This window comes from Topomyia yanbarensis, chromosome 2 (assembly GCF_030247195.1).
Source record: "Topomyia yanbarensis strain Yona2022 chromosome 2, ASM3024719v1, whole genome shotgun sequence".
Taxonomy (NCBI): Eukaryota; Metazoa; Arthropoda; class Insecta; order Diptera; family Culicidae; genus Topomyia; species Topomyia yanbarensis.
The window spans coordinates 303,854,677-303,882,663 of NC_080671.1; the positions used below are offsets into that span (position 1 = coordinate 303,854,677).

The window sequence follows — 27,987 nt, forward strand, 5'->3', positions numbered from 1 at the left end:
ATAAGGCCTGGAAGTCTTGTAACATTTCTAAGTAGAAAATATATGGTTTCTTTCTATAACTATGGGCAAAACTCATTGAAGCAATGCTTTATTACTTGTATTGTATAATTTATATTTATTGTATTTAATTTCATTTTCATGTGATTATTAGTTAGTCCAAATGTAGATAAAGACAACAACAACAGCTAGCGTTACTAATAAGTCTAATCTAACAACATTGTTTCTCCACTCAAATAGTTAATCATCTGTACATCTGGTGCAAACTAATATCACATACTGTCTCGGTGTTTTAACACTTCGCTGGCATATTTTTATCGTTGTAGAGTCCTTACTCAAATCACGCGAAATTTAAAGATGTTATTGTGCTCAAAGAACGTTAACTTTAATGTACTTGGAAGACAGCACAATAGCATGAGAATGATTGTATTTTATTATATGTAAATTTGGCATAGCACATAAATACATAAAAACACAAACTCAATGTTTATCAAACTAAAGTTCTTACATCCAAGCAGGTTAAGTCCATAGCTTAAATTTGAGGTATAAACTTTACAATGTTAAATTTAAGTGAGTATACAGTATATAACAAATACGCAAGCGTTAGGGCAATATTAGAAATCGTGTTTTGAGTATTTCATATTTATTTCCTTTTTATTGGCATTCACTTCGCCATTTTTCGCATCTGATCGGTTTGGTGTTTCATGGAGTACGTAGCATTATCTGCTTTACATATCAATGTATCCAGCTTTCCCAACTGAGATGTCATTTTTTGGCTCAAATCAGATGCAGCCGACTTTGCCACGCTGGCATCCGACGCACTTTGAACTTCCTTCATCGTGTCCAGTGTATCCAAGGCCTCGTTGATTGTATTGGAGGAAGTTCCGGTATCAGCTTCACCAGTAGAATTGCCTCCGCTGGGCGTAGAGGGTCGCATCTTCAGCAGACTAGTCAGACTGCCGCAAGCCACCTAAATGTTAGTTTGGACTGGTTTATTCTACAATTACTATTGAATAATATAACAACCTTAAATTTGTTTATCCGCTGCTGCGTTATCGATAGCATGTTGCTCAGTTCATCCATTTTGCCGGCTACTCCTTGCGTTTCCTCTTCTTGCAGGTCGATTTCCTGAAAAATTTTTGAATTGGGTAGTTTAGATACACATTTAAAAAATCCGTAATTTAGATTTAGTTACGCTAATTGTATAGTACATTAGAGTACCTTACTGAACTTAAAAGTGAAGTCTTTACTTTTTATTTCGACAGACTTCGCAATCCATTCTCAGTGTACAGTTGTAGTCACAGCCTTTTTTCGTCCAATCCCCAGTATCTTCCTACTTATTAGAAGCCGTTACTTAGAACAGTGTTATTCAGTACATTGACTCAAATGGTAGAGGTACTCGATTCGAGTTTTTGTTGCGCTCCAATTCGAGTATTTTACCATTTTCAGGCTGCTTATTTTATGCTGTTTTTGATATTATACAAATTGATACCAATTTATGCGCATTTTATCGATCGTAGGATGCGCGATTAAGGGGGTCTTCTTCATGGTTTCAAAAATCGATTTTTTTTTTCTTTGTTTAATTTCAATGGCGCACCACGATGGCGCTTGCTTATGGAAAAATCATTGTTTAATGAATTTGAATTATTTTGTTTTTCTTTCAATTGCACATACCAAGCTACAGCAGTCTCTATTACACCTACCGCACACACAAGCCTTGGTATCTGTCAAGTTACTAGTGGGTTGTTGGCGCTGATTACATTTGCAATCTTTGTCAAGATGTAAAACAAGACTGCCGCAGGCTTTTTTGTGTGGTCAATATAATAGGTGTGCGAAATATATTAATGGGTTATTATTTTACACAATATCATTATATGTTTTATTTGGTAAAGTTTGTAATCTGCGTGCTAATAAATGTATTTAAATGTTTAATAAGTCAATGATTTGTTATAGAATGTCAAGCATCTCACTGTACTCAAGTGGAACGAGTTTTACTAAGAAATTTTGTTAAAGAAAATAAGACGTATAAATAAATCGCGAATATACTTCGGCATTCCGAAAACTTCGTTACAAATGCCTTAAAACCGTTGAAAAAAAGAAACACGCAAAAAAATCAAGAAAACATCTACAGCAGCTGACCATTGTATTGCATTACAATAATGTTTCGATTATATCACTATGCGTTTATATCATTACTTGTTTATATCAGCCTCGATTATATCACGGTTTTGTCTCTATTATATCACGCTTTTTGAAAAACAGAAGAGGCACACTACGTTTTGATCCAGTCAAGCCACATGTTGTGTCCTGGCACTTTTAATATTTTTTTACAATTAACTTGCTTATTTACATGTAGGGTAATGAGCCTATTAGTGGGTTTCGGACTATTTCGTTAAGGGTTTATATATGATGAGGTCGATCACAAAGTCGAACTATTTATTCTTTTATCTTAAAGTATAAATTCTTAAGAAAGTATCTTAATTTGTTATAGAGGTCTAAGCAGTAAAAGCAAGGTTATAGCACTTTTCATCCTATTCCTTTACGTGGGCGGAGGGCATGGCGTAAAACTTTAAACGTGAATAATCTCGAAATCATGTTTTACCAAAAACGTTGTTGTAATCACTAGGATTGCCGAAATATCTTTCGACTGATTCCAATTTTCGTTTTAAATTCTTCGTAACTCATTTGCCGTGTCCTAAAGCGGGTGCCTGATGTACCGGATAAAAAATTTACTTCTTTTTTATTCGCTTAATTGTAGGAAAATCTAACAAAATAATGAGAAAAACAAAATACACAAGATATGGTAGGTATGCCGAAATATGCATTTTCTCTTGAATTGATGTGAATACTTTTCTTTTGGAAGGACAACATCAAGAATTGGAGATGTGACTATTTTTATGAATGTTGATACAACGAGGAAAGAATCGTCGTCTCTTCGAATACATGGATTTTAATAGCCAAGATATTTGCCAAAAACTTTAACGTGCCAGATTCCTTCAAGTTTAGTTTTGGGTAGATCAAAAATTTTAAGAAAAGGTACGGGATACGTAAAGTGAAGTTGCGTGGGAAAAAAATATGCGCTGATGCCATACCATTTGACCCAATGCGTTGAACAAAAATGGCAGACGCTGCTCTAACCAACTCACACAAATAGGTAGTGTGTTAATAGAAACATGACAAAAATAGGCTGATTACCCTACTATGATTAATTCTTTTTGACTAACTTTAACTTTTATGACTTTTTAATGATAGAAATACATGGGTTAATGCTTAAATGTAATATTTTGTTTTGTTTTGAATATATCACGCTTCAAATATATCACGCTAAAATACAGAACGACCGTGATATAATCGAAACATTACTGTATTAGCGAAATCTGATCCATTCGCGTCATCCAGGACTATTACAGCACAAATTGAAAATGTGGTAAGTCCGAGAACAGCTCGCCGTAAAACGTAAAATCCCAATCTTCCAGAAATAATTCCTTAAAAGGTTCCACTATTGCGAAGCAAAAGCCTTCACAGAAATATGCAATTTACTTTTCAACACAGATAATGAGCCTGGTTCAGAAGGAATCAAAAAATGGCGACATATCTTTCAAGGAGCCAATCGAAGATAAACCTATTTTTATCCGATGCACAACGAAATGTTAGACGTCCAAAGTGCAAAAAGTTTGATCAGCGACACACGCAAAATATGATAAAGCACGAGGGCGAAAACAATGAGGTTTGGGGGTACTTTTCGTGGAATTACGCAGGTCCTATTTTTCGCAACACCACTATAAAGGCAAGATACGAATGCAAGGCTAAAGGATGGACATCCTAAAGGATGTCATGTAGTGCTATGCCAAAGATAACGTGCCTTTATATTGCAGTTTCAGCAAGATATTGATCGAAAACACACACCGAAATATGTAAAGGAATGATGGCGGGATAATAAACTGACTATAATTTTGGACCCTACCAATCTCCTGTCATCAATCCCGTAGAAAATCTACGGAATGTACTTAAAAAGAAGTTATCCGGTCAAAATTTCAGAAATAAGGGTCGTTTGTGGGAAGCAGCTTAAAAGGAATGCTACACTATGTCAACGGAAACTTATCAGCGTTTGAATGACTCAAGGCCAAGGCGAATGGATAAAATTTGGTTGAATAAGGGAGGTTACACAGGCTACTAGTTGTTAAAAATATTAAAGTCTTAAAATCATTCGATTTGAAATTTTTTAATGTAATAGATTACAATACACCTATTTCATTTACCAGGTTTTTTTTTGGATTTCTTGGAGAAGAGAGAGTTACGGTAAAGCATAACAATTAATTTACAAATTAAAGTGTTCTTTTTCATATTTACGACTGTGCCTAACTATAAAATATTGGAATAAAAAAATAGTTTTAGAGAAAACTTAAAGTTTCAAGTATTTTTATCTCACACCTATTTTATTGGTCAGCAGTGCATATGTTGAGGTTCCTTCCTTTTTTGGGATGAGAAAATCGTACGGAAGAAAGAATACGTCGGATATGTTGAGAAGCGTATGGGAACGAGATTGCGAAAAACGAAATAAAACAAAGGTATCGGTGAGAAAGGAAATGTAAAGTTGACGGACAAATCAATCAGCGAACTAATGAAATGTTATGGACTGGCGATTCAGAGAAAATCAAATTCTGTAGAACATATGCGAAATGCAATCTGAGCTTCGTTCGAACACTGCTCATCATCGAACGAAAATCCCCGGCGAGGACAGTTGGTGAAAGTGGCGTCAGGCTGAGGTGAAAGAAACTTTACAAATTTAAGGAACATCCCACCCAAAACATCAATGAGTCTCTGAATAGTGGAATCTGTTCCTTAGCGCCAAAACACATGCACATATTCTGGCAAGCTGGTCAATGTTGTGACTTATTTGGCTGTCAGTATCTTCAACCAAGGATTTTCATCGATCTTACAAGCTATGGAGGTGATGGGAATTACCTTGGGGACTGAAGCTGAAAGATGTGCTTCTCGACTTGACATTGAACGTTTAAATCGTTCTGAACGCAAAGAGGGTGTCGCGGCAAAACAGGCCCCAACTCAATAGAGAGAGCAAAATGTGCAAAGCCAAGAACATTTTCATGATGACGAAGGTCAGCTCTGCAGACCCGGTATAGTAGATTATCTAGAAATGTACTAAAATCGAGTTATACACCGTACTTTATCATTAAACGCGTTTTCCCGAAAGTAATGTTTTTTAAGTGGTCAAGTAAGACTTTTCATAGAAGTACTGGTCCGATTTCAAAATTTCTATGTTCTCCCGAGAGGGATTTGCAAAATGTCAATTTGTTCAATTTTTATGGCCCCTAATAGGAAAAAAAAATATCGTAAATATTGGAAATTTTCACAAATCGTTACATAAATTTTACAAATTCTAAGATTAAAAAATCCCTCTCGGGAAAACATAATCAACGTGACCATGATTGTAACTAAAAAATAAGAGTTTTCTAATTACAGATTATCCAATTTGCCACAGCTTTACTTAAGCGGGACCTATGCAGTTTCAACATTAATGTCATCAATGAAGTTTCAAGGTCGCGAGAGATTTTTTTTTCGGCTTCAAAAGTAAAATTGAAAAGTCAAAACATCTTCAAAATAAAAACTACAAGGGGCAGCCCTACGGGGTTGCACGAACTGTAGACGTAGGACTATACTACTTAATGTAAAATATTTATTACTTAATACTTAGTGTGTGGGAAAAAACACCCGGACCGGTGAAGAAAAATCAAATTTTAGACAATATAATCACATCTCATGTATAGAACAAGCTTTCTAGTTGCTTTCAAACGGATCCTAAAAGTTCAAACACCCATGGATAATCCCAAGTTTGTAGATGTGTTTCGATGCCACAGGATTGTGACATGGTTAATATTACGTCATGAAAATTCAATTCTTCCGTGACAATTTTTTTGCCTGCAAAATGCCCTGTGTGTATGCAAAGCTCATGATTTGTTGGGATATTAGCATTGATCGGAAAATGCTTTCGAGCGCTGCGCATTGCATACATACAGGACATTTTGCAGGTCACCAGAATCTGTTCATTTTACCCACTCGCTATAAACATGTCTCATTTTTGGACATGTTTAGAAATCAAGAATCATGTTTGAAAAAATGTGTTTATTACGAAGTATTTTTACAAAACATGTCTAACAAGAAACATAAGGTGATTGTAATATCTCAGTCACTTATTAGTTAGAAAATAATGACTTTGCTTAACGTGTTCATTTTACCGCCAGTTCCCCTACCTATCAACACATTCGCCACAAACATTGAACCCAAGCGTACAATGCAAAATGAGTCAACGCTGATGATGATGGGTAGAGCGAAAGAGACAACTAGTACCACCACGACACTATTAGCGCGTTTCACGAAAATTCCACGCGGCCTTTCCCGATTGAAAGGAACGGCCGCGCTTAGCCCATCTGTCATCGTGATTTTGCATAGCGAAGGGCTGAATGATTTTGTTCCAAAAAAACAGCCCGTTATGCAACACTTTGTGCAGGTTGATTATACCCAACCCCCTTTCAAGGACGACGTCTCTGTACAGCCAGCATCACTGCCATGAAAGGCAAAACATTGATTTTGAACCGAATGATTAGAAGCTGTATTTAGTTACAAAATGTCGATTTTCTGAATGATATGATATTAAATCATCCCACAAGATGCAAAACGTCGTGTGGAATGCTTGAATATCGAGCATAGTGCCGAACATAATTCTTTGTTTGGGGCTTTATAGCTATAACGCCCCATATATGTTGGTCGCTGTCAAACTCCATATGATGGTATAGGGTTGCCAGGAGGCTGATTATACCAGTTGCAAGTGGGGCCAAATTCACCAAGTTCCGTCAAATTCCTTTTAAATTACAGAATTGATAAAATTGCTAATTGATGAGCTAAACTAATTAATCAAATCATGTTTTAAAAACTGTCCTTGCGTTTAAACCAAAATGGGAAGCTTATTACTACCACTACATTACTTAATTTCAAGCGCAAATAGCAAATACATGTGCTAGTTAAACCAAAACTTTACTGGCAACATTACAGCGGCATTTAGGAAGCAGTTGGAGCGGTCGCCTGTTGGACGACACAGGGTGGCGTCCCTCCACAGCCAGTGTAACGGACTTCTAGCTCAGCTACACTGGCTGTAAAAAACACAGCGCAGTGATCTGCTTCGCCAGCCGTTCGGCAGGGGACTGAGCGTGTCTGGCCAAGTCCGTTCTTTAAATAGTCGATGATGACGTCATTCATAGAAGCGTTGCGCGCTGGGTACACCAATCCGTCGTACAGGGCTTGGGAAGCGCTATCTTCTGTGTGTTAATGCGTGATATTTTGACAAGGTTGTATATTATTTAATTTTTTAATGCTATGATATCAAAAATCCTTGGGTTTATCTATTGGAATCTATTCTTAGAAGTATTTCGGGCGATTGGCGCAAAAAATTTGAAAATTTATCGTGAGATGGCTGAATTATATGCGTTTAAAATTAGACCACTTTTCGTTACATACCATTTTTGTAGAATTTGCAGAGTGCACCCCCATATCGAAAACAAAGACGTAGTCCTACGTCAAAAAAGTTTCAAAATCCATTGAGTAGATGCTTTAGACATATTCCACGCACTTGTATCGCTTACCTCATGAAAATAAATCTGCTAATATAAGTAAAAGTTGTTCTGGCATATGTTGGTATAGGTTTAAGGCTCCCAAATCATAGATAATTTTTTTTATTCGTTTATTTGGCACGGCTCAATGCGTTAGCTTCACGGAGCCGTGGGTCTTTTGACATTAAAAATGTCTTACTCCACTATCTGGGGCTAGGTGTCATTCTAAAATCTAAACTATCTCCCATGTAACGAAACTATGTAAGGTTTGCACGCTTATAACTCCGATATTACTAGATGGATTTTAATCATTCATACACCAACCGATTCAGAAACACCTAACTTAAATATTGGTAATAATTTAATATCTCCCCAATAAAAGTGGACTTTTGGAAATTGGTAAAATTAAAAAGTTCACAAAAAACGGGAAAATTACCATTCGTGAGGCAGATTTCTCAGACACAGCCGTCAAAAGAGGGCAGCTTAGTGGCTCAATGAAACACGAAAAGTCATAAATAGAAGCAACGCATGTCCGTTTAAATCAGTTGTTGCTCTTATCCCATACGAGCAACATCGTCTCCGGGCGATGCAATAAGCGCTATCGATTTTCGATAACGTTGGCATTTGCACACACTCGCACCTAAGTGACTAAACCATATACGGTTAGTTTATAAATAGAGGTGACGCGTACCCGTTTGAATCAGTTTTTGTTCTTATATCGAACGGGTAAGATCATGGCTGCAGCGTCTGGGCACTACAATAAGCGGTAGACGCTATGCATTTTCGGCAGCGGTGACCGTGTGCGGATTTGTCGGGTACCAGCATGGTGACACAGAATGATTTGCACAGTGGGTGGGCGGGGTGGTTTGGATTTAATTCAATACGGTGTGTGCTGCTTAAGAGTGTTGCGTTTGAAAAAAATATATTTATTTTTATGCATGCGTGTGCGTTGTAACTTGTTAATCCATGTTTACGGCGCTTTGTAGCTGCGTAGGGTAAAGAGCCAATTGGTTTTCATGTTTCATATTTCGGTTATATGTTTTTTATCAGTAAGGCATCTGACAACGTGCTTCTGTAGTTATTGCACTGTTCAGCAGCGTAGTATTTTATATAGGAGAGTACACTCAGGTTTTTTACGCGGATTTTGAAATTTACGCGGTTTTCATTTACACGGCTTGTATCCCCTGCGTGAAAAATCTGAGTGTAATTGCATCGGAAACAATCACATTCCCAGCAGAACTTTTTGTTTTCTAGATTCAAACACTTTTGTTTCGTACTGCACACAACGGAAAATTTTAAAACAGAACTTACCGTCCCAGCAGCAGTATTTAAAACACAGTTCTAATTGCGTTTTAAGGTATACAACAAATACGGTTGGGTATACTAATTTAAATTTTAAAATAAATCAGTTTTAAATTATGAAACAAACCGCTGTACTGAAGATATAATTATGTCAGTCCTTTTACCACATAAAACACCTATATAACATAAAACGCTGCAGAATTGGTTTAATAATACAATGTTTATACTATGTTCACACTACAGAGTTATAACACGTTTTAATAATTAGCAACAAGAAAAATGTCACCAAGATAGCATAAAAACCCGTTTTAACTGGTAGTGCGAACGTTGCATTACAATGTAATTTATCAAATAATTTCATTTTTCCACCACTAATCGATCAAGAAATACTTACATTGTTTACTTAAGTTCATTAGTACATTATTGAAAATTTAAATGGAAAATGAAATTTCATATTTTATGGAGAATCTGTATATTTCCGTTGGCGGGCGTGGGTTTCCTCATCACAGCTCTCAATATGGAACTTTTCTTTTGAATATATTTTCTGGACAGACCAGCCTATTTTTACTAGATGGATCAGCCAAATAATTCCAATCACCTAGTGAGATACTTGATTAATTAATAGACCTTCAATAAATTATGTTTTAATGGGGAGGGTATATAGCAAATTGTAACATATGAAAACAGGCGAGTGAACAAGAACGTGTGTCGATATGTGTGATGGATAAAAAAGCTATATTTTTAATGTCACCGTGGTCGTGTCCTGTACACAACCCTTTAATTTTATATATTTACATGATGTAAACATGTGTCGGAGAAATCCTTGCATTCACGTCAACTATATCAAGGGGGTAATTTGTATCTTTGTCGTCTTCGCACATGCCCGGGTCATCATCGGGGTTACTGCCTTGATGTTCGCGATCAGGTGTTGTTCCTGACTTCTTTCCCTTTCGGGTCACGACCGTGAACCCTCCTTCATTGCTAGTAGCTCCCTCGTTGCTAGAACTAGCTGTTGAGTTTGTGGTACTTGACGCGGCTTTCGCAGTTGTCATTATTGCTTGAACAGCAGCCACAAATTTGGCAACCGTTTGTGGCTCAGGGAATGATATTGGAGACTGAGTGTTGGTATTTCTTTCTGTAGATGAACTTTTCTTAGCGGTTTCTGGACAAGGTTGTCCCTAATGTGCCGTTTGTTCACAGAACTGGCACGTGTTAGTTTGTCCTTGATATTTACATAGAGTTCGCTGCATAATGGTATCACCCCCTTCTGTTGTGTACTGCAGGGTAAGGTAGGAGGGAATGGGTTGGTCTTCCCGCATTCTCACCACAAAAACACCATTTGAAATACCTGGAAAGTAGTTCCTCCATGTATCCTCCGTGATTGATTCCACTTCTCCGAAATACGACATGAATCTTTTAATGGCCACTTTGCAAGTACGTGGTGCCAAATCATGTAATTTAACTTCCACGTTTCCGTTATCCATATACACAGGGATCTTGATTTTTGCGGTATCACAATCCAGAACGTGTTTCAAGTTGTTTTGCGAAATGAATCTTTTTGCCTGGGCGAATTTGTTGAACGATATCAGCACCGCGTGCCTGACGTGCTCCAACTGAATGAAACTGACGTCTGAAAACCGAAGCTGCATTTTCTCCTTCAGCAAATGTTTTCACATCACCAATACTCGGTCTTATGCGGAAAGACCGGAAGTCAATGGCCACCGTGTTGGCCCGAAGAATCACATTTTGTTGTCGAGACTCAGTCATCTTTATAGAATAATAGTAACGGTTCCCTTTGTTCCTCAGGCAAAGCACACAAGAAAAAAGCAACTGCTTGCGCTGGCTTGGGTAGCAGCAGAGAGCACACTGGTATTGTGACTGATGCCTTTGATGGCTGAGAATAGACTAAAATCATATATAGAAATTTTTCAAAAGAATTTTATTACGATCGTCAATGAAAACAGTAATACATTTATGACTCGTTTTTAATAATTGAATTGGTTATCCGTACCACACCGGCAGGTTTATAATAGCATTATTTTGGAGTCATCTTAAATGCCATTGTATTGTTCACATTTTGTACAACGTTTTCATCTTTAGATGCAGATTTATTGAGTGAACGGATCGCCGGATAAAAGGGCGGCAAAAATTGACCATTTTTGCGTTGTCCCCTAACGAAAAAATCATGGTTTTTCAATTTTTCACGAAAACAAAGCACGCAATCTATGAAATCTTTTCAGAAGCTATTAGTACTCATCAATACCTTTCTAAAAATGTGCTACAGTACATTACAGTCCGATAAATCCTTCGGCAGAGTTACTTTGAGAGCCTACAGAACAGGATATAGACATAAAAGATATAAGAAACCTATTTCAGCAATAGCGCAGCCATGCCATGATATGAGGGGCCTAAGGGGCCGGGAGAGAGGGGGCAAGTCATTAAGGGGAGGCCTACCTTATAATATCGAAAAATAATCGTGTTTTTTTATTAAATCTATCAATAGATAAACTTTCTAAGGATACGTCAACCCATAATACCGCAATTGTGCGATATTTTTTAACGATTTTTTTTGTACTGTAATATATCTAAATTTTCAAAAAGCTGGATCTTTCCCTTCTTTTCCAAAAATTGCGAAAATAGCTACATTTTGATTAATTTCCGCAATCATCACTATTATGTGTCATCTTGTAAATCTATGAGTAAAACCGGTTGTACAATCGCCAGAGGTTTGTAAGCGTCGGTAGCTTCCTCCAAAAAGGTTACTGGGAATTACGCGTATTTTATTTCGTTTTTATATTTTATACTTATAATTTGTAAAATGTTGAGTGGGCAAATGTTTGTTTGGTGTTTGGTGTTAACCTTCCTCCAACCCTCCTCGAGTAGTGGTAGGCAACAATTAGGTAGCTTACCACAAGAACGCAGCCAACCACCCAACAGGCTTTCACATTTGCGCCAAAGAAAACCGACATCGCGGGCGGCCATTGAGGGTGGCGATAAGCGCGAATAGGATGACTAATGTCATAAACCAGCGATGGAAATACTCGTTGTATGCACTGGGCGAGGGCAATGACCTACGGGATAGGGGAATGACCTCTTGGTAAGATCGAAGTGATATATTCGATCACTTACCCGGAAAAACTCAAACCAATCAGTCGCAAAATTATTATAAACCAATAAAATTGAACGATATATTGTGTCCTATAAAGTGTGTGCTGATACCGTGGACAACAAGTAAGGTCATTCTCCATCCCCCATTATGCCCAAATGTCCCCTCGCCAGATAACTTATGCACCATTGCAAACCCCCAGGACCCCGTTATTCTGGTTAAAGAAAACCCAACAAAACTATCCATCGCACGGGACCGCCATTGTTGGACACGCGCATTATTGCCGGAAATCGCTGGCGTACGACGGCCGGATCGAACATCGGCGTCCGCTTGGAAGGCCACCCTCGAACCGCATTGCGAGCGAGGCAGATCGTATGGAAACTAGAGGAACCACCGAAAAGACGAACGAAAGCGGAAGCAGACAGCGAAGCAGAAGGTGGAAAGCGGAAGGTGCACTGCAGAATACGACGGGCCCGTCGAGAAAAGGTTAGATAGATAAAAGAAAGTGGGAGGAAGGATCAGTGAAAACGAATAAAAGTTGTAAAAAGTGAAAGACGACTGTTTTAGCATCTAGAGAAATAAGCATTTCCCTGCTACCCGCGAAAATTAAGGATAAGCGTGCCGACCCTGAGGTTATTGTTTCAGGGAGTCTCAGTAGCGCTCGTGGCTGTGGCTGACCGGTAACTTACAGGTTGAACTGGAAGAGCGATCTTGTCTTTCGAAATGATTACTTTAACCGTATTTCTGGCATTTCGCGACAACATTATATATAATATGTAAATATAATAACTGCTTGACTGAGTATAATCGTTTGCCTTGCCTTTGTTGAGTTGCTTCAGAGTCACATTTGTTTATTTTTATCACAACAAGAAAATAAATATTGAACCACTCTAATGACGTTTTTTTGATCTGCCCTAATTAACAGTCAATTTTATTTTCAAGATTTTATAATGTCAAAAAACAAAGTCAGCACAACAAAATGACGTAAAGAAAACTTATTTGGTCAACAACGAAAAATTTGTTGAATCACCGTAATAAACAGTTAATTTTATTTCGTATATTTTCCGATGCCATTCAACTTACCAAAACTACTTGAAACCACCTTTTCCGAACCATTAGAAAGTGGCGATTGTGGTCTACAATCTCTTCTGTACCGAGCCATACTGTACACTTATTTTTTTCGGCCGAGTCTCAGCTTTTTCGCATCTGTTGTCGAAATCTCAACAGCTGAAATAACTTTTTAACTGAGATCTCAGTAAACGTGACGTTTGATAGCTGAGTTTTGGAAAATATTTCACCGAAAATCAGCAAACAAATCTCACTTTACTGAGACAGATTTTAAATTTGCTGACTACACTGTTGAGAAATGGCCCAGCCGAATTGAGTGTGTGTGGCATGCGGTGTGTCCTGTTCTCAATCTATATTAATTTGATTTCTAAATATCATTTGTCAAATACATATGCATGTGAAACTAGAAATGCATCTGGTTTGGCATTTCAAATCTTTATTTTGAGTTATTTACAGGTTTAGAGGTTTGAGCTTCAACAAATACTTTAGTCGCGTTAGGGGACAACACTTCATATGCGACCGTTTCTAATCATTTTGGTGTTTTGGTGTCCCCTAACGCAGAGTTCGCATCGGTCGTGAAAAAAAATGCTGAAAACTGGAAAGTATACAGTATTGTTCTGTGACTGTCGATGATCAAATTCCTAGGACAAATAGATGCTCTAAAGTTTGAGATAGGGCAGGTTTTTTGATAAATACAAGCGTAGGATGCAAAATCAATATTTTGCTCTGTTGTCCCCAAACGCGACATTTTCACCTCTCAGAAAGAAAAGACAACCTGAAAAACAACGATCTCATAACATTAACGTTGTATTAGGACTTTTAAAGTATTCAATTAAGTCTTTTAGCGTACATCGTAGCATTTTTCAAGCTGTTACAGATGCAAGATGCGTGCAACCGTTGTCCCCTAACGCTGGAATGTGTCTTTACAATTGATTCCCAAAAGAGTGCTCAATTTTAGGCCTCGCGAGTAGAAGACCCCCTTAATAAAATAATGTGGCACAGTCCCCAATACGCTAATAAAGCTTTCCCAGTAAGTTCAGCCGCAAATTTTTTCTCCTTGATCCAGCCAGAGTTCCGGTTCATTGCCCGGCTGGACTTATTAGGATATGGTGGTTTCAGAAAACTTTCATACCGCCATCAGCTACTATTGAATTTCTGATTCCGGGGTGACTAGTTGAAGAGTACGCTTACGTAGAAAATCTAGTTTCAATTTGTACACATCGGTTTCTCGGAATTTTCAAAACTGATTTTCACAAACTTCGTCTTAAATGAAAGGTATAACGCTATTGAATTTTGTGTGGATCCAACTTTTAGTTCCTGAATTACAGCCAGTGGGTTTCCGTACAGAAAAAGCTGCTGCCAGATGTTGTACAGAACCTAATGAGTGGATATATCGTCGCTGTTGTGCTATCTTATGACAAACGCCATTTTGGGGTAAACTGAGTTAGATATGCCACATTACTTGTTTGAAAAATCTCTACAAAGTGGCATTTTCAGAATTTTGAAATTCTTCTTGGTTACTTAGATATAGCGAGAATAATGATGAGAAATTGTGAGTTTTTTGCTTCAAATCACTGTATCTAGGGATTTGCTCAATTTATATTGTAGTTTTAGACGTTTTTATGTGTGAAAATGTCTGAGGAACACAATGACATAAACATTTTCAAAAGAAAATTACACGAAATGTGAGAAAAACACAGTTTTAGTTTTAAACTGGAAATATAGCATATTTGGCAACACTGTAATCAAAAATAATATTTTTTTCTAGATTCCCTGACTCATTTCCTTCAAAATGCATTTCATCGATTGTTTATAGATCATATGAACGCAAAGATATGAATAAAAGTTAGAAATTTATGATTTTTTTCTATGGAAAATTTTCCATGCACGATTATGACACGTCATACAAATTTTGTCATCAACACACGCCTATGACACGAGTGAGTGCGACTTTTGTTTACATTCATAGTAAAAACTCGCAACATAGTCAACCGATCTTCGTAATATTTGAGAGATTAATGCAGAATAGATAGAAGCATCAATTGTCTTCTTTGGATTGTTTGTACCATTTATAAGTTTCAAGATATTCAATCTCAAACTTTAAAAATCGTTTTTCTCGAAATGCGCTAAATGGCGTTGGTCATAAGATAGCACAACAGCGACGATATGCGTAAGGTGCGAGCGTACAGTTGTGGTATTGAAGTTTAATGAAATAAACATGCCAAAGGCTTACTAGTGGGTTATATTTTACACCCTTTAAGCCTTTAACATGGGGACAGACATAGCGTAGTTAGGTTCGAGTCCCAACCCCGCACATAGGGTTAGAGATTTTTGAACCCTGAAAAAGGCGAATGGCCACTATCGACTTGGACCACTCGCAAAGATTCAGTGTGATTTTGGCCATTTATGCGATAATCCTCCCTTAAGTTATAATTAACCTTCAAATGCTTCCATCCAATTCTTTTTTCACGGTTGCGTTTCGTTTCTTATTTAGCGTCAAACATTAGTCAAAATGTATAAATGCCGTGCCTTTGATGATTTCGCGGCTAATCCATAAGGTTTCGTGTTTCGCTGGCTATCGAAAAATTATTGGGGTCGTTAAGGTGGATTTTCAGAAGTATGATCCATGTTCCGAAATGAAGTCTGAAGACATTTCTGAAATATAACTTTTTACTGGAAACAAATAAACCTTAACTGAATATCACAAAATTGGAACGTGCCTTATAGATAGATTTCTTGTAAAAAAATTGTTTTCGTCAAATGGCTAACGTTTCGAAAGATATTCCATCATTTTTGGAGTGTTTTGCCGATATATTGAACATAAAATGGTTATAGTAAACTCATAATAAAATTTTCTTGCGACTATAATTATTTTCTCGAAAAAATTCCATTTGGTTTTATGCAGAAACAGACAGTTGGTTGTTCATATTTTGCACTTTTAGAAAAAATGAAGATTAAATTTAACGTTAACAATGTAGCGACGTATTTTTCTGTCCGATACTAGGATTTTACATGTTCTGATATGTAAAATTAAATTTTGTGACTTTTTTATGTAAAATTCTGGCTGAATGAATTAGGAAAAGCCGATAAACTCACATTTTTACATGTAATAAAATGTAAATTTATGTGAATTGGGACGCTCCTTGTTTCCGCGCGAAGGAAACGGAAACGAAACGATTGGCAGCTGGCACCTAGAGACGTCCTTTCGTGGAATTGGTTCTTTTACTGAGATAAACTTCTTCAGACTTTAGGCTAGTGCTCTACGATATGAGAGCCGGCGCTTCTAAAGTGGAATTGTTTTACATCAATATAAGAACAGTTCTTTTAGCGCTGAGATAGACGTTGAAATCAAAATAGACTAGTATCTCACTGCAAGTGGAGACCTATATTACTATTACGGATTTCAGAACGGTTTTCGCAGCGAAAGAACCTTTAAAACCCTATAGGGGAGAATTTCGGTGTGTACAACACGACGCATCGATTAAGACTAACCGAAAAATTCTAACTTTATTAACAATCTTTGGCCTTATATACTAGTTCCTAGCCTAACCAAATAGACCTCTTGCATTGATTACATTATTTGATAGGCAAACATTTCCCGTATGCATCTCATGCTCTGGTTCTATTTTTAATTCTGTTTTCTTCACCCACGCATGGCTGAGGGCTAGCGCATGGTTTGTTTTTGTTTATACTTTATTTGAGACGTTGCACATTGCAACGTTTGACTCGTCGCGCGGTAACATTCCGGCCCCTGTAAATTGATATGATTTACAACAATATGAGAGCGACGATGCTAATTAATTCACTATTAATTATTATTATTGTTATCATTACAAATCATTGCATATAATTATAATATTTTTGACACAAATAAGATATTCATACTGTTCCAATACATGGGTAGAGTTGTCCTCTGTATGGTGATGATGCTTCAGCTTCTGGTGGGTTTACTTCTAGTGGTGTTGTAGTAGCGCGTTGATCGGCTCGATCTGATGAATGTTGTAGATTCTTGATTGTGCTTCTATGGGCTAAAAACGATGTCATGGAATCCCAAAAAGCAGCAATCAGTTGCCATCCGAAACCGTAGATATCGTATAAAATTCTTCCGTGCATTACCGTATCTATGATGAACTTGAAGGCGCGTCCGATAGCATATAACCCGATGATAGTGGAAGTCAAATTACCTAACCAATTTGACCACGACTTAAGTTTGCTCCAATATTTATTGATTGCATTGTCGATTATTTCCCCCGATATCAAGGCGTCGAAGTGAAATCCTTGTCTATCTGGCACCTGCCCCGACATAATTTTATGAAGTACATTTGATGCTATACGTCGATCTCCTTGCTCATATATCAGATTACGCATCTTCTGAACGCTGTCAGTATCATACACACCGCTCTCCATCAAATTGGGTAGTGGCGTATAACTCCATTTTGTTATGATGTCTGTTGTTAGTTTTTGTGGAGCAATAGTTTCCCTAATTTTTCCATCTATCGTGTACCATCGTCCTCCAAATTGAAACTTAGCTGGCATTAACGGAGTACATTCGATTTCTGTTCCTCTTGGTCGTAATGTTCGTGTAACTGGTGTTAAAACATGGTTTCGTTCCCATATTTAACTGGTATCTCCTGATAACACCGCTCTGTTGCAAATGGTTTCACGTACACAGGCTTACATTCCAAGACATGCAGAACCTCGCCAGTTACAACTGCAGTAAATCCCGATCTTTTCATTATACTTGTAACAAATTCCGTCGGATTCAGACGAGCTAGAGTTAGCTTTGTTTCTAATAAAGATTTATCTATTTTACAAATTTCTGTCATTACAGCATTATAGATGTCGTCCAATTTTTGCCCGATGTAATTTTCAACCATAGTTATCTTGGAGTTGAAATATGTAAATAGATCATGATTCTTAGCATTAGTTGGTTTCCGGTAAAATGGTGACTTAAATTCCGAAACTTCTAGAATGAATATTCTTGGATGATCGGTACTATATCCATTATAGCCACAGATTTTTGAAGCACCTTTAGTCCTAATCGAAAACAAATGTTTGTCAGATACTGACGTGTATACAGCTTGCCGACTTTGCTGATGTTGTTTGGAGTCTACGTTCATCGTTTTATTTACAAAGCCTTCGTACAAAATCTCGAATTCTGAATCCTCACATCGTTGATTAAGGCTAATGTCCCATGTTGTATACCCGTCTTCTGAATCTAAACATTTTCCGTGTGAATAAGGACATATAACTCCGTGTCGTAAGATAATCTGATCATTTTCATTATCAATAGCCGCAAGGTAGTTGTACAACGCGATTTCGTATTCGTAATACACTAACGCGTTTGTCCATGTATATTCAGGAGTGCTATATACTCCTCCACTGCAGCTACTTCCAGAGACGTGGCCCACTATGAGAGTTTCGCCTCTAGTTGTACTGTTTCGCTTGATCTCACGAATTCTACTGTTGTGAGTCAATGTGACGGCTCCGACCATGTGAGTGTTCCTACATTCTTCTGAGGTGAACTCTTTTACTATATACGAGTAACTTCTTTCGTAATCTGAAGTATGGGCATGCATTCCACAATGCCTAATAGATCGTTTTATTATGACCTTACATTGATACACCATCACAAATCCCTTAGTGCTGTGCTGTAAACTTGTATCGGTACTTCCGTTATACTCAAATTTTTTGACAACGGCAAGCATGAAGAAACGTCCATCAATGAATAGCTGGTTAAATTTACTTCCGGATGTCCGCAGTCGTAAGCTATTAACCCGTGCATGGGCTCTCCAAATGCTAGTGCTAATAAGTATAATAGCGTCATCCCAACCATCGGCCAATAAGGTGCTCTAATAGTAATATTTTCTTTTTTATACTGTGTTTTAGGCTTTGAAATCTTATCCCGAATTTGTTTTACGACATCAACATTGATTTTCTGTCGCTTTCCCCAGGAGTCAAAATTCACCTTTGCCTTTTTAATAATTGAAGGATCCGGTTCATCCATCGTAATATTTCCAGGGTTATGTATAGCCTCAATGGCATGTGGGTCAAAATATTGCAGCCTTTTGACTTGTTGAAACTTTCTTTTTCCTGTGTCAAGTGGTGCTTCTCTATGGTGATTTATGACAACGGTGTCATAATCAACATGTTCTTCTTGCTTACTATTGCGTACATCTAGAACTGCTACATTAACTGCTGGTCTTTTGTAAAGCCCTTTACTAGTCTGGATCATAACTGAACGTACTTGTCCATCTGGTGCCTGGAATGCTTGAGTTACTCTCCCTTTTAACCATTTTCCATGAGAAATATTATCGTCTGCGATCAACATAATGTCATCGACCTTTATATTCTCTGCTTTATCGGTCCATTTATTGTTTAAATGACATGGTATTTTTTCAACCATAAGTTCCTTATAAAATTCCATCTTTCTGGCACCATCAATATCGTCGAAATTTTCCACATCGTTGTCCACATAATCTTGATTCACTATTGCCTTTGCAGCTTGCTGTTTCTCATCCTGCATCACATTTGCACCTGATTCTTGTTTATTGCTGGCATGCCATAAAACGAATTGATTTCCTTGATCCTTTGGAGTGTAGTCTACAACAGTATCAATTGTCCATGTTTCCAAATCAATGTCTGACTTTATCTCCTGCTCTTTCCAGAGTAAAGCTATTTCTTTCCTATTTCCAGTGCACGACAATGTTTTATCGATGATTTCCTCGTCATTTGCAAGCTGCTTCGACTCAATATGATTGCTTGGACCTTTCACTCCAAAATCCTCAACTGCAAAATATGTTGGCATCATATTTTTAATTAAACGTTCTTCCTCTTGAATGACCATTAAGTGTTCGCCTGACACCGTTCCAGAAAGATTGCCAAATATCAGCCATCCTAGTTTTGTTTTGATGGCAATTGGCTTATTTTCTCCTCCAGTACGTCTCTCCAATGGAATTATCATATGAGTGTGGTTTAATCCAATCAGTATTTTAGGTTTAGCATACTGATAATTGCGTATTGGAAGACCACGCAGGTGAGCAAATTTCTGGGCCAGCTCATCATATTGAACAGACTGAACGGGTAAATTGATCTCTTTTACCGTCCTTACGTCCTTTAACGAGAATTTCTTTGGTGAGCTGCCACTTATTTGCAATTGCACGCGTTTGCTTCCTCTTTCTTCTCTTGAATAATTTTGAGTCCATTTCAATTTCAAGGGCTCCGATTTACCCTTCAGCTGGAGTTTTTCCGATACCTCTTCGTCAAGCAAAGTCAGTGACGAGCCGGGATCGAGAAAAGCATATGTTTGTATTTTACGATCGCCGTTCCATAGTGTAACTGGAACTATTTGGTAAAAAATATTCATCTTCTGTCCCTGATGAATATTAGAGGATCCTTCGTTTGAAGCACTTTGTGGTCCTCGTTCTTCTCTTTTGCCTCTTGTAATGTTTCTTAACGGGATGTTTTTGTGCAGTAATTTATGATGATTACTTTTGCACCCATTTTCACCGCACTTGCCTTTCATCCAGCAATCCGCAGCTCTATGTTTACTGCTAGCGAGACATTTCATGCATAATTTATGCTTCATGATCAGCTCGCAGCGACTTTCAGGGTTCATTGCCCTAAATTTGGTGCATTTAAATAATTTGTGGGACTCTGCACACATTATACACACAGTTATTTTCGTCGTGAAGGTTTATTCTGTCCTTCCTTTCACGATGCTGTGACATTGCGTGCAGTACTCTGCTCGTCTTGGCGTGTGGTTTCAACCATTCGGACAATTCCGTTAATGTAGGCACGCCACGACTGTTCTGTAGATTTTCAGCCCATTTTATTTGCACACTGTACGGTAACTTATTTACCGTTTCTTCTGCAAGCCGCATATCTTGCAGATATTCTGCCTTATTAAGGACCGTCATATTGTTTATGAGATTTTCCAGTGCATCGGAAATCTCTGCTACTGCAAACCTGCTTTCCTTTTTAATCTTTGTCAGGTCGTGCAGTAATTCCTTGTAGACGACGTCTGGTCTACCGAAATTTTGTTCCAATCTTTCCATGATTCGCGGAACATTTCCTGGATCCATCATGAGCGGTTGAATACTCTTAGCAGCATGTCCTCCTACGGTTTGCTGCAGCCGATTTAGATTTTCCATCGGAGTAAATCTTCCTTCCTTTGAGGTTTCGTTGAATATTTTTTTGAATGTTGGCCAGTCTTTCGCTGACCCGTCGAATTTTGGCAACTGCATTAGTGCCTGCCGCTTCAAATATATGGTCCAATCATCGTTTGTCTGACGACTTGGACCAGAATGTTGATTTCCATGCAATGCTTTGAGTGAATCTAGCATTCCACTTAGTAATGCTTCCATACTCGTCTTCTTTTGGGCTGCCTCCATTGATCTCAATTGTTGTTCTATTGCAGAACATTTAAAACAAATCCAGCGCTCTTCCTTGGTTGGCTTTCTATCCAACCCAGCGCATCCGATATGAAACCATCGGTCGCATTCATCGCATGCGACCATATCCTGCGTCGTATCTGGCGCAGTACATAGGCGGCAGTGCCCATTCTTATTTTTGACGAACTGCAGCATCGTTTTTTTTAACTCGTTCTCAAATAATCCGGTTGTGTATATTTGATTTTTTTTTAATCACTTTCACTCTCGTTCTTAAGGGTGACGAGCACACCACGACTTATGATGGTTGTTTAAACCAATCTTTCACTCTCGTTCTTAAAGGCGACGAGCACACCACGACTTAATTCCACGACTTACGCTCGATCTTAGGGCGCCGAGCACACCACAACTAATTCCAAGAGAGGCCTGACTTCCTCTCTGGAGCCACCAATGTTTCCGCGCGAAGGAAACGGAAACGAAACGATTGGCAGCTGGCACCTAGAGACGTCCTTTCGTAGAGTTGGTTCTTTTACTGAGATAAACTTCTTCAGACTTTAGGCTAGTGCTCTACGATATGAGAGCCGGCGCTTCTAAAGTGGAATTGTTTTACATCAATATAAGAACAGTTCTTTTAGCGCTGAGATAGACGTTGAAATCAAAATAGACTAGTATCTCACTGCAAGTGGAGACCTATATTACTATTACGGATTTCAGAACGGTTTTCGCAGCGAAAGAACCTTTAAAACCCTATAGGGGAGAATTTCGGTGTGTACAACACGACGCATCGATTAAGACTAACCGAAAAATTCTAACTTTATTAACAATCTTTGGCCTTATATACTAGTTCCTAGCCTAACCAAATAGACCTCTTGCATTGATTACATTATTTGATAGGCAAACATTTCCCGTATGCATCTCATGCTCTGGTTCTATTTTTAATTCTGTTTTCTTCACCCACGCATGGCTGAGGGCTAGCGCATGGTTTGTTTTTGTTTATACTTTATTTGAGACGTTGCACATTGCAACGTTTGACTCGTCGCGCGGTAACACTCCTGTTATGTGCATCTGGCAAGATGTAAAGTTACAAGATTTTTTTTTGCTGTGTAGTTTACCGATTTGTTAGCGCTCAAAATTGGCTATTTGCGATTGGTTGTTCAAGACGAAAGTGAACGAACAATAGTGTCTTAATAGACAGCAAACGCACTCTGTGTAGCATATGTTCGAGGTACTAAAAAGAGCAGCAGTTGATAGGAAGAAATCCTTCAGTGAAAGTATCATGGATAATACGCCGCAAAATAAATTTAAGGGGAGCGTCTAGTGTAGTGGGAAAAAACGATCGTCTTCTTTTTTAGGGTAACAGTTCCCTAATTCATCTTAGCACCTCTATTCATCCCACCCATTTGAACACATTAGTTAGAGCAGTGTCTGCTATCTCCGTTCAACGCATTAGCTTAAATGGTAGGATGAATAAGGGTGCGTTGTACTCGACTTTTCACTTCACTCAAACGTGAGTATTTTACATTTTTCAGGTCCGATTCTTCAATGTATTACTTCTTAGGAACGAAGCAAAGATGTTGAAACCTATTTAAGTGCAATCCAGTTACAGAAGGCCGAGTTATCAACGAAATAGTGTGATATCCTGACTAATGAGATGAATAAGGGCTCGTTTACCCTATATGGTTAATTGTTAGTATTGAGCCTCTAGAATAGTCGCCCGCAATCTCGGTGGCCACGCTGAACTTCTTTTGTTTTAAACAGCCATACATTCCTGGCGGTTTTTTGTTATAAAACATGCAGATTTCAATCTATCGACAACAATTTTCGAAAAGCTGACAGCGATAAAAATACAGTGTAAACAATACACTCTAAACTACTTTTACCCAAATTTTCTAGACAAAATACCCAATGGGTTATTTTCTACAGCGTTTTTTCCGTGATGCAATTTGATGCTGGACACCCTTTGATAGCGTTTTTCTCGAAACCGCGTTTTAAAATTGGCGAACAACTCAAAAACTAATCAACGAATTGACTTGATTTTTTATGAGTATGCACAATATGTGTAGCCTGTCGATCAACCACAGAAAACTGAAAACGGTTTTTGGTAGTGATTTCCGGTCCTCCGTGTTTTACATCAATTTTTCCGAATTTGGTGGGAAGAATCATAATTCAACCTTTTTTAAAATTGATTGATTATTTGCAAAATATTTAAAAAGTCTAAGTTAACTATTACTCTTGTTCAGATTTATTTTGTCCGACTAACCCTTCGATTTAAGGTGGCGAAGATGAGTTCACCAATATTGCTGATTTGGTTCGCAAAACAATGAAAATGAAAATCAAATCTAATATCCAACTAACTAAGGAAAGTAATATTTCACTATATGCTACAATCGAAATTTTACATCTCACTAAGTCGCTCAAATGATGTAAAAAAGTTATGTTGTGGCAATTTTACCAAATTACTTCACTGTTTGTGGTGCTTATCTGTACCAAGGTATGGAGGATTGGTTCTAATTCAACTGGCTAACGATTCTTCCGGCGTTGTTGCTACCCCTGCGGCGACCCTTAGCTGTTGGATAGGGAAGTGTGTGCTTCCCCTTTTATGGGCCTCTGGTGATGAATAACCGACACAACATAGTGCTTCCTATGTGATGCCGTTGCCCTACCTCCTTTGCATTCATTTTCCAGTTAGTTGTGGAGCAGAGCAATGCTCGTTCGACTTATCCTCCACAGCGAGAGTAACTGGTGCTTTTTTATTCTTTCCACTTAGCCGGGGAAGTGAAGTACTACACCTGATTGAACCGACAAAATCGTTCTCGTACATGAAAAAATTACAGCTTTATTTTAAAGCTATGGAATAGTGGTGCGCACCGAGCTTGACAAAAACATAACACTCGATGGTGATTGTGAAATAATTTTAATAATATTTTAATCATCCTATGCAAAAATCCATAACGACTTACAGAAGAAATGAAAGAGTAGGGGGAAGTGGTCGGTTGTCGGCACCCCTATGTAACTTTTGACGGAAAACAGATATGGTCATACTGATAAATTTTATTTGTGTGTTATATTCGCACGTTATTTTTGTGCCGATAGCTGAAGCAAACGGTTTCGTATGTTCTGTTCAACAACCAAAACATTCTTTGAACAGGTTAAAACATACTCAAAAGTTTTTTTAACATATAGAAAATGTTATAGAAAGTAGTCAATCGATCGAATAAATATGCGCATTGAATATTTACGAAGTGAATTTATAATATATTGTGATTCAACATTGAATGGCGACGAAATGTTCGCCACATTTTTTTGGTTAAGTTTTGAAAAAGGTTACTAAAATCGGTTGTCGGCACCCAAACAGGATCGGTTGTCGGCACCCCATTTTTTGTGGCAAATTCTGAATTCCCTATAACCCAATCAATATGAGTATCTTCGAAACGGGCTTGACGAGTAGATGCCAGAGATTGATCTTTGACACCATTTTGAAAACCAAGATGGTGACATCCGGTTTAGCAGCATTCTCTATATCCCAATCAATATGGATATTTTCGTCACGGTTTTTATAAGACAATACTAAAAAATCGATGTCTGATGCCATTTTGAAATACAAGATGGCGACATCTCTATTTCAAAAGCATCCAGATTAAAGGTTTTCAGATTTGTCCTTAGTAAAAAAATCCGTCATATCTATTATGACAGATTTTTTACTATAGCTTCAACATGTTGGATTTTTGAATGGTGATGGTGACGTTGTACGGTTTCATATGATAACGCGCCAAGGAAAAGTCACCATTTTGAATTTTAAAGTCTCCGTCATCTTTGTTTTTAGAATGACAGCGAACATCAATTTTGGAGCTCTATAGATCATCTCGAAACCCAACATTACCCAAGTATGCACTAGTATATGCAGTAAAGTAGCATTTTATTTGGATTTCAAATGCTTCTTGCAGCATATTAACATTTTCATACATAACTATTGTAAACTTGCTTTCAATAAGCTATTTAAAAATTTCTTGTCATTAATCAGCATTTTGAAGGAAGACAAGCCATAAAAAATATTTTCATGGCACAACAATAATAGAGCGGTGCCAAAAGTGGTTTTTAAAAAGCACTTCCCATGTCTATTGAGTAATTGGGTAACAATAATTGCCTTTTAATAAAGAATCTAATTCAACTCTGTGTGGTATAAGTTTATCACCCTGTAAATATGAATGCGATCCGCCAGGTGGTGCATAACATCTTTTACATACATACGTTGTGCCGACAACCGACCACGTTCCTCCACATGTCTCTTTTTCGCTCGATAGGTAATAAAATGAGATTAAAGTACTGTAAAATGCCGAACAACGGCTGTGATTCCAATTTCTGTCTAGTTCCACTCAAAATCCATCACCCCACAGGTCAGTGAAAATCTCCGGTTCAATGCATCTCCAGAGATGGCAACCTTAAAACTGAATAAAAAATTTTCTCTCCATTATTTTGATGAAAAGTGAGCGAATTTTGCAGTAAAATATTAGATTTTTCGGTTTTCATGACGCCATTTTCCGAAATTCGCACTTTTTTCTTATTTTTTTGGTTCATCAAGTAACTACAAGTCTAAACTTAACAAATTCCATTAGAATTCCTGTGTCAGACGATTTTAGAAAGAGTTATCGGGTTCGCCGCGGCGCTCCTCGACGTGGAATTGGTTAGACGTGTACTCTTGGAACGCTCGTATGTGTGGCTCTGCGTGACTGAAAATATTTTTTTTCGTGCACAATGGATGTATAAATAGATCTTAACATTACACAAAAGATCCATTGCCAACCTTGCCTTCAAAATCGCGAACCAAAATAATCTTCGGTTTGAGCAATTTACACCACACGCTCCCCAAGTCTTTAATGAAGCCGAAGTCTCATCAATTATTTTTTCAGGCAAAAAAAGATTTTACTGTTTATACAAGTGTATACACTACGAAATGTCTCCCAAAAAAGGTAAATTTTGTTAGAAAAATCATGAAAATGAAAATAAATCTGGCTTAAATATGCATCATGCTAATATGTAACAAATACCAATACTAACTAAACTAAAGAATTTGTACAAAATGGGGATAATCCATCTATTGCACCAAAAACTCAACCGATCGAAGCATATGGTTCAAATTTGTCTTAGTTTGTAGTGTCGTCTGGCTTTAAAAGGTGTTTCACGACTATTTGGGGAAGGTTGACTGCAGTCTAAACTTTTTTTTTAAATAACTGTCAATGTACTTTTTAATTGTGTTAAAAATCACGACGTTCGTAAATGTATCCTTCTTAACGATATGTTAAGAATGTCAATTTTAATTTAGTCCAGCTACTTCTGGCTCATTCGCTATTAGACCTTTCATATAAAACTAATTTCATTAAGGTCGGTTCTGTCCGTGCTGAGATAATTCCATGACATTAGTTCACCTATATACATACGCAGACACATACCAATATTGTCCCAATTCATCGAGCCGGATCGCTTGGTATGAAAGATTCCTCCCTCCGAGCCGTGAATATTTTTTTAAAGTTTGAATGAATTCTACACATTTCTTTTAATTGAAATGTAATTATAAGACAAAATAGTGTTGCTTTTAATATGAGAGAAATTGGTACATATTTTTACAAATGTGTTCACGCCTATACTTGCGTGAAATTTTATTATTTCTCTCTTCAACTGCTTAAATTATTTTAATCAGTTGACAGATCTTATTCGTTTAGCTTTGTATATAGAGATGTCACAATTAGTAGACTGAAATGAATTGTAACTTCCTGCCATGTTCAAATGTTTTTATCATCCTTTATTTTTGAAAAAATCCGTGGGGTCCGTACACATATGCCGTCCGTCATACAGGAGTTTCCTCTATTTAGTATCAGTCTAATGGTCTGCAATTGCCTTGGTAGATATGAATCAGCTGCGAAGTCTGTCGAACAAGCAAGTCAAGTTATTCAGATCTGTATGTATTCCATGAGAATGGGATTTCGAATAACGGCTAGTTTTACTCCTGATTCGGGCTTATGCATCAAAAAATAACCATTGTCAGTTATTTAAAAATATTTCACCAACCTGCATTTGCTGAGTAAGTTGCTCCTCTTCCTCTACCTCCCTCCGAAGTTTCATTTTTTCTTCAAATTCTTCGCGATTCGGTTTGTCGACACCCAGTAGCTCAGCGCGCATGCATTCGTACTCATAGGTTCCCTCAGCCATCGTATAACCGATCGAAAGACTGAATACTTCCTGCCAAATGCTGATCCGCGTGAAATATCACTTCTTTTGGTTTGGTTTGCGATAGTAAACGTTTTGCTCAGACAATTCAAACAATTTCATTTGTCAAATTATTGATTTTCCATCGTTAAGGGTGTATCCATCTGACAGAATAACCTTCTTCAATGGTCCAAAAGCATGCGCACTGTGCGGGTAATACTCACTGTTCAAACACACCGTTTTAATAGGTTTTTAAATGTGTCGCTCAGTAATGCGTTTTCGATTGAACATGTTTTATAAT

At 37.7% G+C, this 27,987-nt stretch overlaps 1 protein-coding gene across 1 annotated transcript; it reads right to left on the bottom strand.

Moving 5' to 3' along the window:
- Nucleotides 1-82: 82 nt before the first annotated feature.
- Nucleotides 83-27,843, bottom strand: LOC131683430 (uncharacterized). Its single transcript, XM_058965414.1, has 3 exons — nucleotides 27,549-27,843; nucleotides 1,024-1,125; nucleotides 83-967 (listed from the first exon to the last, which is right to left on the bottom strand). Exons 1-3 carry the CDS (start codon nucleotides 27,687-27,689, stop codon nucleotides 662-664), a joined length of 549 nt encoding a protein of 182 aa, XP_058821397.1. The 5' UTR covers nucleotides 27,690-27,843; the 3' UTR covers nucleotides 83-661.
- Nucleotides 27,844-27,987: the final 144 nt, after the last annotated feature.

What these genes read in the sequence shown, in the direction of transcription:
- LOC131683430 (XM_058965414.1), bottom strand. Translation starts at nt 27,689, where the DNA reads ATGGCTGAGGGAACCTATGAGTACGAATGCATGCGCGCTGAGCTACTG. An exon ending in AACTTACTCAGCAAATGCAG is followed by an intron (nt 1,126 to 27,548) that starts GTTGGTGAAATA and finishes AAAATTTTTCAG; the next exon opens with GAAATCGACCTGCAAGAAGA. An exon ending in AGCGGATAAACAAATTTAAG is followed by an intron (nt 968 to 1,023) that starts GTTGTTATATTA and finishes ACTAACATTTAG; the next exon opens with GTGGCTTGCGGCAGTCTGAC.